The sequence below is a fragment of the Syzygium oleosum genome, unplaced genomic scaffold (assembly GCF_021117445.2).
Source record: "Syzygium oleosum isolate NSW1041296 unplaced genomic scaffold, Sole_v2.1 Sole_v2.43, whole genome shotgun sequence".
NCBI classification, from domain to species: domain Eukaryota; kingdom Viridiplantae; phylum Streptophyta; class Magnoliopsida; order Myrtales; family Myrtaceae; genus Syzygium; species Syzygium oleosum.
This window is the reverse complement of record NW_026607527.1, coordinates 476,530-496,149: the sequence shown is the minus strand read 5'-3', so window position 1 is coordinate 496,149 and position 19,620 is coordinate 476,530. Positions and strand designations below refer to the sequence as shown.

General features: G+C 38.0%; 2 protein-coding genes across 4 annotated transcripts in view; both read right to left on the bottom strand.

The window, feature by feature from the left end:
• The window catches only part of LOC115665225 (putative disease resistance protein RGA1), a 60,355-nt gene that overhangs the window by 8,821 nt on the left and 31,914 nt on the right, over window positions 1-19,620 (bottom strand). The window lies entirely within an intron of this gene.
• The window catches only part of LOC115665226 (putative disease resistance protein RGA4), a 37,760-nt gene that overhangs the window by 17,863 nt on the left and 277 nt on the right, over window positions 1-19,620 (bottom strand). Inside the window, exons 1-2 of one of the 3 annotated variants that reach the window (XM_030590570.2) lie at window positions 14,568-18,218; window positions 11,557-14,431 (exon numbers count right to left, since the gene is read on the bottom strand). In XM_030590570.2, coding sequence (XP_030446430.2) covers window positions 14,596-17,874 — 3,279 coding nt within the window. In that variant the 5' untranslated portion in view covers window positions 17,875-18,218 and the 3' untranslated portion in view covers window positions 11,557-14,431; window positions 14,568-14,595. Of the gene's footprint in view, window positions 1-11,556; window positions 14,445-14,567; window positions 18,219-19,620 lie in introns of those variants that run through there. The other 2 variants (XM_030590571.2, XM_056306351.1) reach the window with 2 other exon arrangements.

Sequence of the window (19,620 nt, the reverse complement as noted above, 5' to 3'; positions counted from 1 at the left end):
ACTTTTCTGTTAAAATTTAAAATATTATTTAAATACAAAATATATTGAAAAAATATATATAAATTATGTTTGTGAAAATTTTACATGTTTCAGACCGAAAATTATAAAATTGATTTCAAATTAAGATTAATTTAATTAAACAAACAAGCTTTCGTTAATGTTTGTGAAAGCTTAGAGCTTGAAATCCAACACAGGTGGATCATATCGTTGTCCTTCGATTTGATGTGTCATCTTTTTCCCTTTTCCTTTTTATCTTACTTTTCTTTTTTCCAAAAGACGACCAGAAAAAGTATGACATAATGTGTTGGTGAAGCAAAACCACGACTTTTCAATAATCCAGTTGGCAGACAAATCGGAATCATCGTCCACTTACAAAGGTCGCACTCCATCCAGCACAATCACTCAAGCCCACCAACCATCTTGCTGCAGCTTAGACAGTAGCAGCAGCACAGGGAATGCCCCAATGGCTGCACAATCTCTGGTGTTCAGTGGATAATATCAGCTTATGCTTGATCATAAAATGTTACCTTCGGGTTCTAACAGCAACCATGATAAAAACTAATCACTCGATTAGTAGAAGGGGAAGGACCATCACGAAGCATAATGTTTCCTTTGGTCTAAATAAAGTAGATAGCCCTATTCCAAGCACAGCTTTAAAAGAGTTTTCGAAAATGTTCTCCTTTTGCGGTAATGAAAAGCCCACTGAAATTCAGTATCCCCACATCCAATAGCCCTGTCAGCATCGCAGAGAAAGGACGAGTCCCGAAGCTGTCTCTCGTCTTATAGAAAGAGCACTCAATGGTAAGGTGACATCTAGACTAAAAAATAAGCATCACATAAATAACAAGTGTAGCTTGTACGACAATATCGGCTATCAATACTGAGCAGCTTGTTCAGGGTATTAACCCAAACTTAGGAACATTAGGATCAAACCAAATAAGTTTATGGCATAGCAACCTGGACCTCCTTTTTCTCACTGATTCCCAAGCATCAGCAAATGGCATTTGAGCATGGCACGATTGAATCACACAGCCTTGCTTAGATTTCAACAAAAAAATCAGATCTAGCAGGAGGCCATTGCCATTTATCACCATAAATAACGTCTGAGACTTTTAACATAGGCGGCATTTATTACACAGCTCTTGAAGAATAAACTTTCTAGCGGCACTCCAGGATGCCCATTGTCAAACCGTAAGGAAGTAGATTTGCAGCTCTCAACGATATGTTTGACATGAGGCTTAAGTATACTGCTCACGTTCAAAAGCTTCCACCAAATGTAAGTAGAACCACCGTTAGGTTCAACGGACCAAATACTTTGGTCCTTTAACAGATAAAGCCGCACCCAAACAATCCAAATGAAGCTGGCTCTCGGTACCAATCTATGGAGGCATTTAAAGGAGCAAGCAAGAATCCACGGAATTACTTGACATTCTTAGGGTTATCCTTTCTACAAGTGGTTTGCAATCTTTGTCGCTAAGCTTTGCATATTAAAGGAAGTTCTAGGTATCTAAAGATATTATTGGCAAGTGGTAAGTTTCCTTTGTCGAGACACACCATCAGATGTATATTTTTACACTGTTATTTGAAGCGCATCTTTTTGTCTGCAGGTATTTGGGTGCTTCTTAGTTCGCACAATTTTAGTAATATATAAATATTTGTACGTACTTTCGTGTATAATTTTCTATAATTTTTGCTACGGTGGAAAACTAAAAAGTTGTATGCTTCGGCTTAACACTTTTCACATGCATCTAAGTAAAAGAAAGAAGCTATATTGCATATAATATTCAAATAAATAAATAAATAACCAAAAAAAGTTGCACAATACGAGTATTATACAAATTTCTTCGCAAAAGTATCTTTCAAGTGGAGATTTTGTTGGTACGTGACAATTTTGGAGTGGTCAACGTGTGCAAAGTCATACTGCTACGTGACTAACATGACCAGAAAGCAACTCAACTCCACCATGGTCGCTTGTTAACATCACTTTGCTCTTCTTCTTTTTATTGTTTTTGGTTTTGCGCCACTTCTGTCTCCTTCCTCCTCCTTGGTATTTTGGAGATAGAGAGACCAGCCGCTTTTGAAACTCTAGATATTAAAAATCAAACATTAATCTGTCAATTGTTACTCATTAATGGCCCACCACCTCACTTATTACATAAAACTTAATATAGGCACCCATCTTATTTATCGTACAAAAACCCTCTTAAAGATAATGTAAGTGCACAATAATAATAGATAATAAAGATATTTTGTCTAATTAATGTTAAGGAAAGTGGGAAGAAACGAAGTTTTGTAATGATATGGCTCCACCTTTAAGCTCCATTCTATCTTACTTTCTCATTATTCATACATATATATAATAGATATTAGCTTAGCAATGATCTCTCTAGCAATGCTCCTGATCATTTTTGTTCTCTCTGTCTCTCTTTTTCTCTCTGTGAATTAAAAGATATTAGTCCAGTGATTTCAAGGCTAGGGATTTATCAGGACATGCATCGCACGTTCATGTTGATTACGGGAATTCTCAGCCACACATAATAGAAAGATGAAGCCCAAGTCAATAATGCATATGGGACTCACCGAGGTTGGGTCCAAGGTCCTCGATTGGTTTGTCTAAAGGCTTTTCCTGCTTCTAGTGTTTAATAATAGTCTAGCATGCTCGCAAGGGCAATGAAAATGCTGGTGTTGAAGTGACTGAGATATTTATTTAGCATACGGTTTTCACTGATCATTAGTGAGTGGTTACACAAGGTACCTTACTATAGCAGGGAAGGCCGAAACCTTCGATAGGGGCTTTTGCAACCTGTCCGGCAGCATTCTCTCAAGCTCCATAAATACATTTTTTATTTTAATGTGTTGGTGTTCACATGCCCTGTCCCTTTTTGATGGGTAAATTTTCTCCTTCCATCTCAAGAATATCATCGAAATTTAACACTTCATAATTTAAACGAAGTAGTTTAAGGACATATAGATCATCCATTGTGCAATAGTCTAGCATGCTTGCAAGGGCAATGAAAATGTCGGTGTTGAAGTGACAGAGATATTTATTCAGTAGATTGTTTTCATGTGACAGTTTCCGAGGCCCAGAAGCCAAGGAGAATAGGACCAAGTCGGGAAAGCAAATTGCTTCTCCAAGGACAAACACTTCTTTTTTTTTCCCAAGGCTTCGTTCTATATATACATTTTTTTAAATGATGAAGGTCATTGTCTAATTTCTTGGGATGGATATGAGGCATGACAAAATTGTTAACAAAACTTACTTTATAAACCTAAGAAACATTAGTTTGCTTTGATTCGGGTACGGTAAGATGTGAGCTGCAATTAATTATTAACTAATATCTATGTAGATATATCGATACATATGCAATACATGTTAAGACCGAGTCTTTTCATTCAAATAGAAAGTTCTATATGTTTAGGTAACATGACAGATTTGTTAAACATTCCATTGCCAACGGTACACTTCTCAATTGAAAACTCTCCTTCATATCGTCACTTGACATTATTGCTCTTATTTTATTAAAACATTACTCTTTGATTAAGGAAGTTCACTCTCCTTGCCAATCTCTCAAAATTATCTGCTACCTATGGATAAATGCTCCTAAATTATTTCTTTCTTCCCTTATTTTTTCATATTCTCTAAACAAATAAATAAAACTGCCTTTAAGATCTCTCTTCCAATACTAGGCAATACCAAAACTTGCACATTTATGTAATGTAAAATAATATATTTAGGCATACCCATGGTTTTTTTTCTGGCATATACAATTTGCACAAAATATTTTACATATTGATTAGTTTGTAATAATATCCTTTTGTTCAAATTTATCACTTTCCTTTATCAATTACTATAAGACAAGCCACCTGTCTTATCTTTTGAGTCTGGCTCTTATTTTTTATTCCCCTAACATACTATTCGTCTAATTTAGCCCTATTCAATATACGCAATCAAATCTTTGCCGAATTCCCTTGTAGATGTTTTCTAATAGTACTTGCAAGACCATAGCAATTTCTAGTTGGGCACTAATGACTAGTCGATGACACCAGGCCTCGGACCTCATCACTACTAAGAATGCATTTCGAAGGTCTAACAGTGTGGATTCTCGAGACATGGCTAGAATATGCAAAGCATCTTTTAACATCCTCAAAAATTTGAGTCCTAAAAAAACCCGGTGCTATTTTCTTGTGTGAATTTAAAACCTGCATAGACTACGCAAAATACCCTTTTAACATATTTTTGGAGCATCTTTTGCAGTGTAGACACGTTTATCCGTGTGTATGTGCGCGCTATGTGTGAAAGACTTGTAGTCATTATCATTCATAGAGGATGTGGCAGGAGAAGTAACTCTTTCATAATCTTGTCCAAACTAAAACTGAAATTTGTGACTCTTCCAGGAAGAAGGTAATTCTCATCTTCCCTTTCCGACGACATGCTTCACTATGACTATGGTGGTGTTGTTGTTCATTCACCTCTGGAGTCTCTCCAATGCACTTCCTTTTCTTTCGTTGCAAAAACAAGAGAGATACAGGAAAGTTTAGCAAAAAGACCAAAGCAACCGGTCGGCCAGCGGGTGGCGAAGGCGATTCGTCGGTTCCCACAAAACCAAACCGGTCGCTGAAATTACAGCCCAAAACAAACCTCGTCCCTCTAAAAATATACATTTCCTTTGTCAAGACGCACGCCAGTAGATGTACGTCTCTTTGCACTGTTCTTTAAAGCCTGACTTTTTGTCCGCGGGTGTTCGCCCGCTTCTCAACCACACGATTTTCACAATATATAGATTTTGGCACCCACTTTCATTACTATCTTTCGTAATTTTGTGCATGCCTTGGTGAAAAAAATGCCCTTACTTTTCACACGTCATCATCGTAGAGAGCATCTAAGTGAAAGGAAGAACGGTTTATATAAATTGACTACTCGAATTAAATAAAAATAAAAAACCCAAGAAGATGCACAATAATTGCCTAATATTAGGGGAGAAAATATTCACCTAATATTTTCTCAATATTAGGGTCCACATGTATGAAGCCGTGCTGCCATATACAGCATGAGGTTGACAGAAGATGAGGCATGACATAAATAATTGCTACGTGACCGACATGGCCAAAAAGCAACTTAATTCGACCATCGCTTTCTTTTTCTCTTGTTTTTCTTTTTTTTTGAGGCACCACGCCGCGTTTCTCTTCTTCCTCCTCCTCCGCGTTTTCAAGATAGAGAGACACGGGCCCTCGTGGGAACTTTTGATATTAAAAAGCCAAATGTTAATATGTCAATCGTCACTCATTAATGGCCAACTACCTCTTTTAGTGCGTAAAAAACTTACTATGGGCACCTTACCTCAATTACCATACAAAACCCTTTTAAAGATATTTAGAAATTTATAAATGACAAATACCGATTGCAAAAATTATATATATACGCGTGCAAAATATTACATCCAAATTAGTAGATATGGTAAGTTGATGTCGATGTAATGTTTAAAAAAACATTTTCTTAGATTAGATTTAATGATTAAGGTTTATTTTTTTGCTTTATTTTGAAGCAACATGTCTAATTAATGTTAAGAATAGTGGAAATGACTGAAGATTTGTAATGATATAGCTGAAACCGCTAAGCTCCATTTTATCTTACTTTCTTGTTATATACATGCATAATATGGTTTCGCAAATGACACACGATGAAATAGAACGAAAGAAGGTAATTATGATGATCGAGTTAGATGAGTTTTCTCAGGACTTATTTGTTTATGCTTTTTAAAATGTTATTTAAATTATCAAAAGATTTTGAAAAAAATTATGCGTGAATTACATATCGATATTTTAACGGTTGCAAAAATTTCACATGATTCAAGCCAACAAAAAAGTAAAAACTTGTTCAAGACAAGATTAGATTAAAAATATATATAGATAAAAATCTCTCGACAGAATACTTAGATATTTTGCTGAGGTTTGTGGGAGCGCAAAAAGCTTGAAGTTCACTAGAGCTGGCAATCATTGTCCTGCGATTTGAGGTGTCTTCTTTTTCTCTTTTCCCATTGTCCTTTTCATCCTCCTTTTTCCGAAGGCAATCATAAAAAGGGCAAAGAAGATAAACGTGTTAGGTGGAGCAAAGCAAAAACGAAAAGCAATGTAAAAGCATCATTCAGGTGGGGCAGCGGGCGCACTTTGGGATGGAGATTCCGTTGGTACGTGACGAAGCTGGATTGGACAATGTGTACAAATACAGATGGGATGGGTATGGCCTTAACTAGGGGCCACGTCTATGAAGCCGTACTGCCATCTACAGCATGCATGAGGCCGGCAAAAGACATGGTCAAAAAAGCAACTTAACTGGACCATGACTAACTATTAAACAGCACTTTGTTCTTTTGTTCGTTTTTTTCTTTTTTTCGTGTCACGTCTGTCTTCTTCTTCCTCCTCCTTTGCGTATTAGAGATAGAGAGAGATCATGAGCTTTTGATACTCTAGAAATTAAAAATCAAATGTTGACTTGTCCTCATCAATGGCCAATCACCTCATTCGTTGCATAAAACTTGAAGATAATATGAGCGCGCGGTAATAATAAATGATAGGAAGTGTTTAAATTATAGATGCTAATCGCAAAACATGCTCGCCGTGTGTGTCCACAAGAAAGATTTACATCTACTTAATATGTATGTAAGGCAAGTTGATGTTCACATATTGTTGTAGAAATATTATATTAGATTAAAGGAAAAATTAAAGCAAAAATGTTAAAGTCTAAGAGAATAACGCCTTTGGCTATTTTGTTTAGGAATGTGGGAGGTACCGCTTGAAATCCACCACAGGTGTGGACCATATCATTGTCCTTGGGTTTGACGTGTCCTCTTTCTTCTTTTCCTTGCTTTTTCCTTTTTTCAAAAGGCGACCGAAAAAATTGGGAGATAACGTGTTGGTAAAGCAAAACCACAATTTTCCACTCGTCGACATCACCGTGCTGTAACTAAAGGATCTTTTAGAAGAAAATATTTTCGTTGGCCGACAAATCAGAGTGACCATCCACTTACAAAGGCTACACTACATCCGGCCCAATCAACTCAAGCCCAGAAGCCATCTGTTTTGCAGCTTAGACAACAGCATCGCTGGAATGCCCCCAAGGGCTGCACAATCTTTGGTGTTCGGACGACAATATCAGCTTATGGTTGATGATATAATGTTACATTTGAGTTCTAATAGTAAATTTGACATGGGTTTTCTGTCCATAGAAAGACGGGTTCGAAATTGGACATGGACCTTTAATACATTTCTCGTTTTAATTCTGGCCTAGTCAAATAGTATGTTTCTTATTTCCAACACTAACTGCATTCAAACAAGGACAATTATATTATGGATATGTATATACTTCCTTTATAAGACTATACGTATCAAAGATTAATAGACAAATAGTGATATTGCATCTAGGATTCACTATCCTTGTCAATTCGTAGACAAACTGTTACTTTTCGGTAAACATTGCACTCGCGTCCTATTCTAAATCACACCGAGCAATTAAGATAAATGTCTTCTAACATTTAACTGTTCTGCATAAAGAATTGAACTCGCAAAAGTATACAAGGTGGCGACCATTTGAAATTTGGTCCTAATATATATAACGTGACATTGTGGTCAACATGGGACTAAGTAATGTCACAAATCCTTTCTTGTTCAACATGGGACTAAATATTTCACAAAACAATTGGCAAGATGCTTGAGATCCTTAACAAGGATAGCATGAGTTGCGCATTCTTATTCACACCTATTCATGATTAGCTGTTGGATCTCATAACTCCCCCTTCCACGTAAGTTGCATGTTCAACATTTCTGTGGATGCCAATTTTAATTATATGTCATTCTATTTCTTGCTAACCCCCTTTGTCTACTAGGATTTCCGAAAGAAAATATGTAAATTGTAAGTAAGTATGTAACTAATAATTTTTACATGAAATCAGAAACTTTCTTTAAGAAACTCTACTTTCAATTTCTGAATAATTATTAACTTTTTTACATGATGAGCAATGTTTCATACGAAAAGTAACTTTACCATATAGATAACCTGACAAATTTGAACATGACAGATAATTTCTACAATGTAATAGCAAGTTTTAATATAGAAGACTCTGAGATTAGTAACCTATTCATGGGTTTATTAAGCTTTTGCATTAAATATGTAATTACCAGCGACCCTGTTAATGTTAGGTAATGGCAAACAATAGTCAGTCCCACGTGGTTTAGAAAGTGACAACCAAAGATTCTTTTTCTTAGCAGATGCAGATAAAAATTTCTCCAAGTGGGGGCTAAAGAACAAATAAGCCCAGCTTCTTCTTCTTGTTTTTTTTTTTTTCCTGATCAGTGCCCAACATTTCATATGTTCCAAGCCAAAAAATGTAAAGATGTGTCCGCGATAAGATTAGATTAAACAAAAAAGAAAACAAAGTATAAAAATTTATCAAGACAAGCCCTTAGCTATTCCTATGCCGGTGATGTGAAAGCGTGGAGCTTGAAATCCACTGCACATGGTGGACCTTGTCATTATATTTCGGTTTGACGTGCCATCTTTTCCTTTTTTTTCCTCTTTTCCTTACTTTCACAATAGATGACGTCTGGAACTTTAACATTCCTCTCGAGGTAGCATTATTACACTACTCTCGAAAAAATGAACTCCTAGTCGTACCCCAGGATGCCCATTGGCAAAACCATGAGGAAGGAGATTTGCTCTTGCTCCCTCGGCATTGTGAGGCTAGCCTTTCCCAAAGGCCGGCAATGCGCTTACTTTCCTCTATCTTACCAAGCTAAATATAACTGATTTAATGAGTTGTAGTTTGTCCGCAAAAGTCAAATGCTTGACATTCTTCCGGTCATCCTTTCAACTTAATGGTGTGCGATCAATGTCACTAAGCTTTGCCAGATATTGAAGAAAGTTCAAGGTATATAATAAGCGATGCTCCTCTCAGAATGCCACTTCTTCGAAGCAAATCGCTGCAATAAGCTCTGCCATATCTACTCAAAAAAAGTTCTATAACTGAGGATTAAGCTTCAACCCAGAATTTGTTGAAACTGCTGAAAGAGATTTAATATTTAAATATAAGAAGCCTTGTCACCTTAGAAGAAGATCGTAAGATCACAATGAAACTCAAATAAATTAACTTCAACTGGGTACTATATTAGGCCTGACGTAAGGATTAGGCCGAGCCCGAGACCGTCCATCGATATGATCCTACACCTATTGAACCAACACATGGAGCGGCAAGGATATTTAGTTAGGATTGATGATATGAAAATGGGATTCTAATATAACTCGGTCTCTTTGGAGATAAGATAAGGGAAAAATATTTTTTCCAAATGAAACCTGTTTCACATGGTTCAATATAGAAGAAGAACCCTGGGATTTAAATTATTTTGCATACTTGTTGAAAAAAGAGCTGCTTATTATACTAAAAGAAAGCAAACTGATACGTTTATTATTCATCTTCCTGGCGGTTCTCAATCGAATTCGTGCTTTATCTGCAGGCTATGAGCAATCTCGTACCATTCTTCTCCCGGCACATCTTGTTGCTAGCCCTAGAATGATTACAAAAATTGGCCACCGCCCCTTAAAAGATGTTGAAATTGCTCCAAGGCTGCGAGCTAAATTAAGACCCTGATGCAACAGTAAAAAGGTGAACGTATTAAATAAGTGTCTCGCTAGTCGCTACTAATGGGATGACATCACGGAATCACTTTCATTATCCTTCATAAAGAGAGTTTAATTAATAAGTCATGCTTGAGTCAAGCCTCAAGTTGGAGTTTCGAGATCAATTAAAATTCCAGTAAATTTCAACGTCCGATGTGCACTATCAAAGATTGCAATATAAGTTAATCACTTAAAAAGTTAGAGAGGAGAGACAATGACATCTTGCCGTTCAAACTTCTATCAAGTACCACAAACACAAATAGAACAAATTTAATCCTAAACAAGAAGAATTAAATTCGTGGGATTTTCAGGATGTTCCATGAGTGTTTTCATGTCAATATCTCTGAATTATTAAAAAAAAGTTTAAAAAAAGAGTTATCAATATTAATCACAGAGGCCGTACAAAAATCGAACTTCTTTTTGGGATGCCTTTACTTCCCTTTATAAAGTGAACGATGCAGCTCTTGCGCAGGATTGAGAGCTTCGAAAGGAGAGGACTTTATAACCTTTATATAATTTTTTTTTCACACAATAAAAAATAAACATTAAAATATTCATTTTTCACGTATAAATTAGGTCCACGTGGGATCCCTCTCCGTCAACCCAAATTCCTTTTTCTATGACTGCCAACCGTTGCAACTTCATTAATTCTTCGCTTTCAACTATACCTTAGAAACATATTTTACCATCCCATTATCTCCACCTAAAGTTCCGAGGTCTTTCTATAATTTATCACTGCAAGTTTTAGCATGAATACAGGCCAGACCTTCGCTTGATGTCGTACAATCTCACCTCAAAAGCAACTCATCAACCTCCCAAAGAGAGTTTGATTAATCAGTCTCATCTTAGTCAAGTCTAAGGTTCAAATTCTAAAATAACTGATGTATGTTCCAATTGTTTTCATCAAAATCTACCGGTTCTAGTAGGCTCGACTGGAGATAGAATATAAGTAAATCCAAAAAGATATTCTAAAACAATCTTTACAGAACGGGCGTTAGCTTCAAGAACCGACTTTTCCATCTCGTGGATGAGACTAAGCTATAAGGAAAAACAGAGCAAGCTGAGCTCCATAGCGGGAGCAGAGAAGCCAAGACTTGAACGAATCACCTGAATCAAAGCCATTTCTCCCCTGCACTAGATTCCAATCCCATCAACTACGAAAAATGTGTATTCGATACAAGGGTTTGCATGTACTGTTCCTCATAGTACCTTTTGAGCTGTTTCTCTTCACTAACGTATGATTCTGTTAATTTCTCCAAAAAAAGCACATTCTATCATCACATTGTCGCGACAGCTTTTTCCGCGACGTGGTTGGGGAAAAGACTAATTTAGAGGTAATGCCCAAAAGGCGGGCCAACGGCCCTTGATTAGGCGCTGGCTCTCCCAAGCCATTACCTTGCATGAGGTTGCGTTTCATTTTAAGTTTGATTTAGCTTATGAATATCCTATGTGAAACTGGATTTGCCGCCAGCCTATTGGGGTCTGCCAGAAACCAAGTGAGGTACGGGAGTATACCTCATTTCCTATGCAACCAAAGATTTAGGATCGATGACTTGATTACACTAGTTATCTAATTAGTGCTCTTTTGGTACCTAAACTTGATTATTTGTTAGCTAAAGTGGTCATGCAATCTTTTTATCCAATTATGAGTCCTAACGTTTTCGTCCGCTAAGTGTCCAGACAATGTTTTTGGTGTTTATTATGATTGTAACTTAACCACTTAGCTAAAGCAAGCAAAATAAAACATAGGAAAACATTATAAAAGAATCATAATTAATTGATCTAAGAAAGTAATGAAAGAACGAGTAAAATATAAAGTGCAGTAAAGTAAACCGATACGAGTTGGACAATGAATATAACATGACCTTGTTGTTAAGCCCCAGGACAGCAACCTCCATGATTTTAGTACAAATTGAGTTCAATTTCTTTTTTGAAGTATTAATCTTCCAAGAATAAACTAATTCTAATACTAAAATCTAACAACCTAATTAATGCCTATTTTTTTCTAACCATTTCTAATTTTTATTTTAAGAATTTTATTTTATTTTTTTTCGTTTTCTTCTCTTATTCTGGGTCCTTCCTCTGAATCAAATCTTCACTGAGATACTCCATGAATTTCAGCATCACCTCAATCAAAGCAATTGGCAACAACCATGCCCAATGATTAAGAAATCGTCAACATACAAACACCACATCACGGGTAATAAGAACAACACTGGGATGGGCTTCAGATCAATTCAATCTACACCCCAAAGAGAGTGACCAGCAAAGGAATGGTGATGACAGCCCATATCCAGCAAGTTCAAGGCACAGCAACATGGTTATTTGTTGATAAAAATTATCACCAATTCACCATAACATTCTTCTAAATCATCATACATGTTCACATGATAAAAATGACATCACAACATGCCGAAATTGAACCCCAATCAGATAAGCCAGCAAATCCAAATTCCATTCCAGCATGATCAAACATGACAACGGTTCTATTTCTTTCGAAATCGACATGTATTCTTTACACCCATTCATTGCCCACTCATTTTATGAAAAGTATATGCAAGTATCAGCTACATGAATAAACCGTCCAGGTTGCAAAACAGAACACAAAACACACACTCCAATTATGATTTAATATCAAATCAAAACTTTGGTTTAATCCCTGGCTATCCATAAAACTGCTGAGGTAAGAGATCGTATTGATATAGCTTCATCACATGCCGGAGGGGTTTTGATAGGACTGAAGAAAAGCAAATGTTAAGCATAGCCTGCTAAAAACTTGGTTTCACAAATCGCAAGACACCAATTCCCCTAAGCAATCAATAATTCCCCAAAGAACTGCAGCTACTACAAATTTTTTTGGGGAATTAAAATATTCAAGTCCTCAAGCTTTCCAAATAGGATCACAACATAATACCGACTCTGGAGAGCAAGATGAAAACAAAAAAAAGAGAGAGCAGGCAAGGAAGGATTCACCTTTACTGAATTGATCTTTCCTTACCAAATTTACATGCATATACCCGTACTCAAACCCTTCAAGTTGAGAGCAATGCGAATGCGGAAAGAACAGGAGTTTCACCCAGTGCTGTACAACTTCGACTCCGTCCTCGCAGGGCCTTGAAACAGAGCAATAACAAAAATGCGAATGACGGACAGAAAGAAGAAGCACATGTGATGAAGACAATGAAATGCTGAGAGAAGGATAGAGAGTCCATAGTTATGATTGTGGCCTTGTCAAGCGCAGTCAGCGAGCTTCTATTTTAAGAGACAAGCTCTCGGTAGCGTATTCAGCGGATTTCAGCAGACACCATTGTTCATTCACAAGGGAGACAAGTCCAGTAAACAAAACATTTTAAGCACTAGCAGAGAAAGAAGACAAATCTAATCCAACAAGAAGAGTATATAACAAGTTTAATCCAACAATAAGCATATGACCAGCAGAATCAACACCGTTATACTCGAATTTTGGCAAACATAATTCAGTATTGATTTAGTTTCGTATAGGACTCATGTGCAAGAATGGACAACGACCAATTCACCACCTATAAAACGAGGACTGATATTTTGACGATGTCAAAGCATGAATACTAAACAGAGAAGATGTTAGCATGGCGCTGTGAAGATTTAGCTCAAAAATACACACTTCTCTAATCTTCACTCATTTACACACATATATGCACAAGCACTCACCAAACACCTCATTGCACTCTGTTTTTATTCTTTCCTCATACTTTTTAATGTTAGTTGATGGCAAAGAAGTAATCCATCTAAGGCAAGACCTTCTAGGCTCTCAATAGATTCAAGAGTAAGACATCACTCGTCTTTACCCCGGTTAGAATTCACCAGTCCATGTATTTTGCACCTCAAACGGTTCTACCTTCATATTATTTCCGGACAAAATCACATTATAATGCATGCCAATAGGCGCATCTGTTTCTTGAGAAATTTGCTATCCTATCATATCAATATGAAAGCTTCCCTGGCCACTATGACAAATAGCAATCAGTGCAATTGAGAATTCCTCAATTAGCCCAAATGACAGCTCAAAGGAAATTCACGAGTGTAATCAAATTCGGATGCGCAAAATTATCAAAGCATCGTTATAGCAATACCAAAGTAAGACCACAACACCAATCAGCCGAGCAAGAGAACAAACAACCAGCAAGCATAATCTCAACCAAGCGAAGCGAATATAATTCGTCAGAAGCCGAAACGAACTCACGATTCCCCTTGGGTATACGTTACTTGTGGCGTAAGTTGACGTGCTTTGCTCATCTAGATATTTGATTAACATGAATCAATACCTGGCAGAATATCAGAAGCAGAGACAACATATATGGACGGATTTGAACAACAAATGAAGTAGTCGTGGCATATGGAGATCTCGGTCGCAGTCTAAAATCACTGGAAACAGAGACACTGTAAGTGAGTCGAACATGTATATATTACACAACGATCATTCCAGACACTAAAGCATAAGAATGCTTCTCAAAATTGTATTCCGATTTCGTTCGGGCATTTTAACGAACATTTGGTGATCAGTTCAAAAACAGAACACATTGCAAGCGGGAGGAGGAATGAGACATTGTAGCACGATGAAGCCTTGGAGGCCGTGGACGACGGCGATTCCCGTCATCAAAACATGCCAGGATGAGAGTGATTTCATCGACTACTTCGTCGATGAAAGATGATCCTAGTAGAGTATTGGTCGCGCGATGACCTCCTCTCTCCCTCTGTGTCCAGAAGCAAGCGAGAGCGATTCCGTGCCTGCAAAATCGTGCTGGTTTTTCATCCAAGGGTTAATTCGTGTTCCCCGATCGAATCAAGTAATCGAAACACGCAATTCGAGACTTGTTCTTCAAGTAAAAAACCTGGGGAAACAAGGTGCCCCCCACATACATACCTTCAGTAAAGAAAATCAGGGGCTCGATCTACCCCCATCCAAGTTGTATGCGGGGGATATGAGCGATCTTGTCCCAGTCCTCGCCTCCATCTCTGTTGCACCTCCTCTCCAATTCTGGGCAACCGAAGATACCCAGGTAAGTAAGGGATGCGAGCCTTCGCATTCCTTCGGGTAATGACGTCAGCAAGGGACACGCGACGATTTTGAGCCGCTGAAGCGATTGGAGGGCCTCGAGATCTTGTAAATCCTTCAGATTGTCGCAATAGCCAATTTCGAGGCGCTCGACATTGCGGAGCCGTAGAAGCCACCGCGGGAGAGACGCCAGTTTTGGAAGGCGAAAGAGTTCCACGGAGCGGAGATTCTGAAGTCCTCCATGGAAATCCAAGTCGTGGTTGATGTTGCCGCTTTCGTCTTTGGATAAATCCAACTCCTTACAATCCCTAATATGGAGATCCACGAGGTTCTTCGATAGATGCTGCGGTGAGAGGGAAGTTAACCGATGACATCCTTCGATGCGAAGAGATTCGAGGGAGGTGAGGCTTTTCAAACACTCCTCAAGCAAACATTCTGGAAGCTCCGTATCCCTGATTACCAGGCTCTTCAATTTATTAAGCTCAAATATCATATTTATCAATGCTGGGTTGGACTCAGCCAGCATCAATTTCTCGAGACGCGGAGTTTGTGGCATGGCTTTCAATTTCGTACGGCCATCGATCCTTAATTCCAATAGGCTAGGAAATGGTGGTGTTGAAGTCGATGAATGGCTTGGCTCGATGTCTTCCAATTCAGGCATCCTCCAAATCGATAAAGACTTGAGGCGAGGTAGTTGGCCTAATGGAGGGAGACGTTTACATCTTCCGCAAGAAAAGATGCATACCTCGACTAAATTTGGCAAGGAAGCCGCAAGGTTTTCCGTCATCCACTTTGGAAAGCTCTCACCTTTATATTCCCCGATCGTCAACTTCTGCAGATTTGAATGCGGCTGCAGTCCACCTAACAGCGCTTCATCTCTATCCCCGATTACTGCATCAACGGTATCGAAATTTCCCCATTCAAGTTGCAAAGATTCCAGAGAATGCTTTCCTATCAAGTTCGCTGCCTTGGATTCTGCTACCACATCCGTCACGCTTCCCAAATTTTCAATGCTAAGGCTTCCTCGGATGTCATTAAGCCCATTTAGCTCCCCAAGTTCGCAACAATCCTTAGCAAGAGCTTTATCGTCGGGCAAAATGAAGCGCGTTAGCCTATGCAGAGAACTCAATTGCCCTAGTCCGTATGGCACATAACCAAGTTCAAGACAATCATCTATGTCTAGATTTCGAAGGTTGACTAACTTCCTTATATCCTTCGGCAATTCTTTAAGGTGGAAACAAAATTTGAGATTAAGTGTTTGCAAATTCTGCAATCTCGTAATGCAGTTAGGAAGCCTTTCGAGTTCTAAATTGTAAGAGAGATCGAGATACGTGAGATGCTTCAACTTACCAATGGACCTTGGCACCTTCCCGACATATGTGTAATACAGATCCAATATGCGTAACTTTTTGAAACTTTGAATGAGTAGGCGTAGATCTGCTTCACTTGTTGGTCCTCTTGATCCAATTTCCCGATATCTAGCGACAGACAGAAATGTTCTCAGGGGACTTGCTTTCAAGCGTGAGATTGGAAGTTCACCCATAATATTGGAATTTAAACGAGAAGATAAATGACGAGCTCTTTCATGTATGGATTTTGTGTCGTCCAATGCCACCCAATACTCGGTCCCCGCAACTAAGCAAGCTAGATCATGCATCAAATCGTGCATCTTGCAAGTCCCCTCGTTCGTGAAAGGTTCTTTTTTAAAATCTTGGAAGAAGTTGCTCCAAAGTAGATCCATGAAATATCCATGAGCAATGTCTTCTAAATGCTGACTTCTATTTGATGGCTGGATAAATCCTCCTGCCATCCAAAGATTGACCAAAGTCCGCTTCTTTATCTCATAATCTTTGGGAAACAATGAACAAAACACGAAACATTGTTTCAAATGTGAAGGAAGATGGTCATAACTAAGCTTAAGAACTAATTTTATGTTGTCTTCCCTTTGAGACACATCTGGGAGCTCATTTTCTTTGAATTTCAACCATTCGTGCTTACTTTTCTTAGAGAGTAAACTCCCAACAGTTCGAACAACCAACGGAACCCCAGAGCACTTTCTAACTATATCTTTACCAATAGCTCGCATGTCAGGATCTTGTAATTCCTCTTCTTTACAACAAGCCATGTGCATTAGTAAATCAAAAGACATACTTTCGGATAAGCCCCCAAGAAGATGAGGCGGAGCAGTGCCGGTGATCTTCGCAACCGAAGGAAGGCGTGTAGTTATAAGGATCTTGCTTCCTTTAGCTCCTCCAACCAATAAAGTTTTCAGGCTTGACCATCTTTCTCCTTCCTCATTCCACAAATCATCTAAAACTAAGAGATATATCTTTCCATCAATTGTGGCCCTCAGTTCACTTTGCAACCGTTCCATCGAAACCTCGGTTGGTTCTTTCTCCTTTGCACAAGCAATGATATTTTTCACTATATTTTTCATGTCAAATTCATTAGAGACACAAACCCACATTTTCAAGTTAAATTGTTTACTGACCATCTCATCATTATACACACATTGAGCAAGAGCTGTTTTTCCAAGCCCACCAATACCAACTATCGGAAGGATGGAAACATTCTCATTCACGTTTGAATCCAATAAGAATTCTATGATCGTCTTCTTATTATCATCTCTCCCTCTAATATCTCCCTCATGTATAAACGAATGTGTCTCTTCTCTCTTCTGCCACTCTCTCTCTACTCGCGAATCCACGGAGCGCTCAGCCAAGTGGAATCTCCTACCGGCATTAATGGCTTCTATTCTCTCCCTCACTGCTCTTATTTTGTAACTCATTTTCAATTTAAAAGCAAGATGGTTTGAACTTGAGAAAAATGCCTTTACCTCCTTGATCATTGCATTGTGGTCCCTCAATTCTCGTCGTGTAGCTTCAATATTGAATTCTTCAAGCACATCTTGCGCATCATAGAATGCTTCTTTCAATTTCTCAAGCCAAACTCGGATTTGGCGACTTTGGTTGGATTGCTCCTCTGCATCGTCCAATACAGCCCGAAGAGTGGAGACAGTGTCCTCGAGCACCTCGAGTTCATGCTTGATGCCCCATAACTTTCCAACCTTATCTAGTGATTGAGTAATCAGATTAGTAATGATCTCTCCAGCAATGCTGATGATGACAGCTTCCGCCATTTTTGTTCTCTCTCTTTGTTTGTCTTCTCTGTGCATCAGAAGATATTAATCTAGTCAGTTCGAAGGCTAGAGACTTCTAGGGAAAATTACGAAATTTAGTCACAAACCATTTTTACGGATTCTAACAAGTCTTACACTTTTCAATTTTATCAATATAGTCATAAATCTTTACGTAAAATTTCAATATAATCCTTCATACTAATTATCACTTGAAATTGGTGACTTCATACTAATTATCACCTGAAATTAGTAACGTGGTGGTCCACTTATTGTTGGCCATCCTACATGTTACGGTTGGCGATTTAACGTGGACAAAACAACGCCGTCTTTTTATTTATTTATTTTTATTTATGTTCTCCTTTTCTTTCTTTCTTTTTTTTCGTCACAATTGTTTATCGTCATCCATCTCGCCATCGCTTGGCCAAAGCTCCTTCAATGGTCCTCCATCGATGCCCACTACTGCCTAGACCTTTGGTGGCATTCATTGACCCATGGTCGTCCACCACTATTACCTTGATCGTCCGATCTAATGGCTCGAGCTCCTCTATGGCATGGAGTTGCACATTCTATTCATACCTAATAATGATTAGCTGATGGATCTCATAACTCCCCTTTCACATTAGTTGCATGTTCAACATTTATGGATGCCAAGTTAATTTTATGTCATTTCATTTCCTTCCAATTCCTCCTTTTCTCAATGGGATTTCCGAAAGAAATTATGTGACTTGTAAGTATGTAAGTAACTAACAAAATTTCATGTGATCAGTAACTTTCTACAAGAAATTCGGCTTTCAGCTAATGAAAAAGTACCGACCTGTTTTCATGATTACTAACGTTTTATATAAAATGCAACCTTTCTAGGTTAATTCTTATCGTCCCATATATATATAAAGACAACTTTGAACAAAACTGATGGTTTTTGCGATGTAATAGTAAATCTTATATAACATGTGGTTTGTAACTTATTCATGGGATGAGTAAGTCTTTGCCTTATAAAAAGTAATTACCGCCGACCCTGTTTAATTAAAAAAAAATGTTAGGTATTGGCAAACCATAGTTAACCCTCCCACGTGGTCCAGAAAATGAAAATTAAAGTTTATTTTTCTCAGCAGATGCAAATAAAAATTTCGCCTGAAGGGGGCTAAAGAACAAAGCCTAGTTTTTTTCTGATGATGCCCATTTTCCTAGCTTCATCACAAGCTTTCCATAGAAGACAGTGCACGTTCACGTGTATGCCCAACTTGTTTACCAGAGACATCGAGTATTAAGTGTAATAAGATTTGGGTCTTGAAAAGGATGGAAAATTATTATAGCTGTCTGGGCAACTTCAACATCTAACTTCAAGTGGTAAAGAAAATTTATCTTCATGAATCTCTGCTTTTGCCCGAATAAAAAAGAAAGAAAAAGATTATGAAGTATCATCGTGAATGAAGAAGTATGAAACCTTTTCTGTGCAAAAAAGAAATTATATTTTGGTACTGAAGTACCAATGTGCGGGGGGCTAATAAAAGCAAGCTGATGAGGATGTCTTTCTACTTTAAATTTCATACGTAGAAAGGTAAAACAGCTCTTGATGTTGGCTAATCTTCCCTTTTGAACTCTATTTAGAATTTTTGGAAATCGGAACATGTTATATGTTTTTATGTGCCTAATTTGGAAAAGGCTAAATAGCCTAAATATGTAGATCTTGAGGGCCATGTTTCACCATATAAGTCAGATCTCTAAATCCAAATAAAAGACGTTGATAGTTTCCCTAAGCATCTTTGTTTCATCAGGCTATTC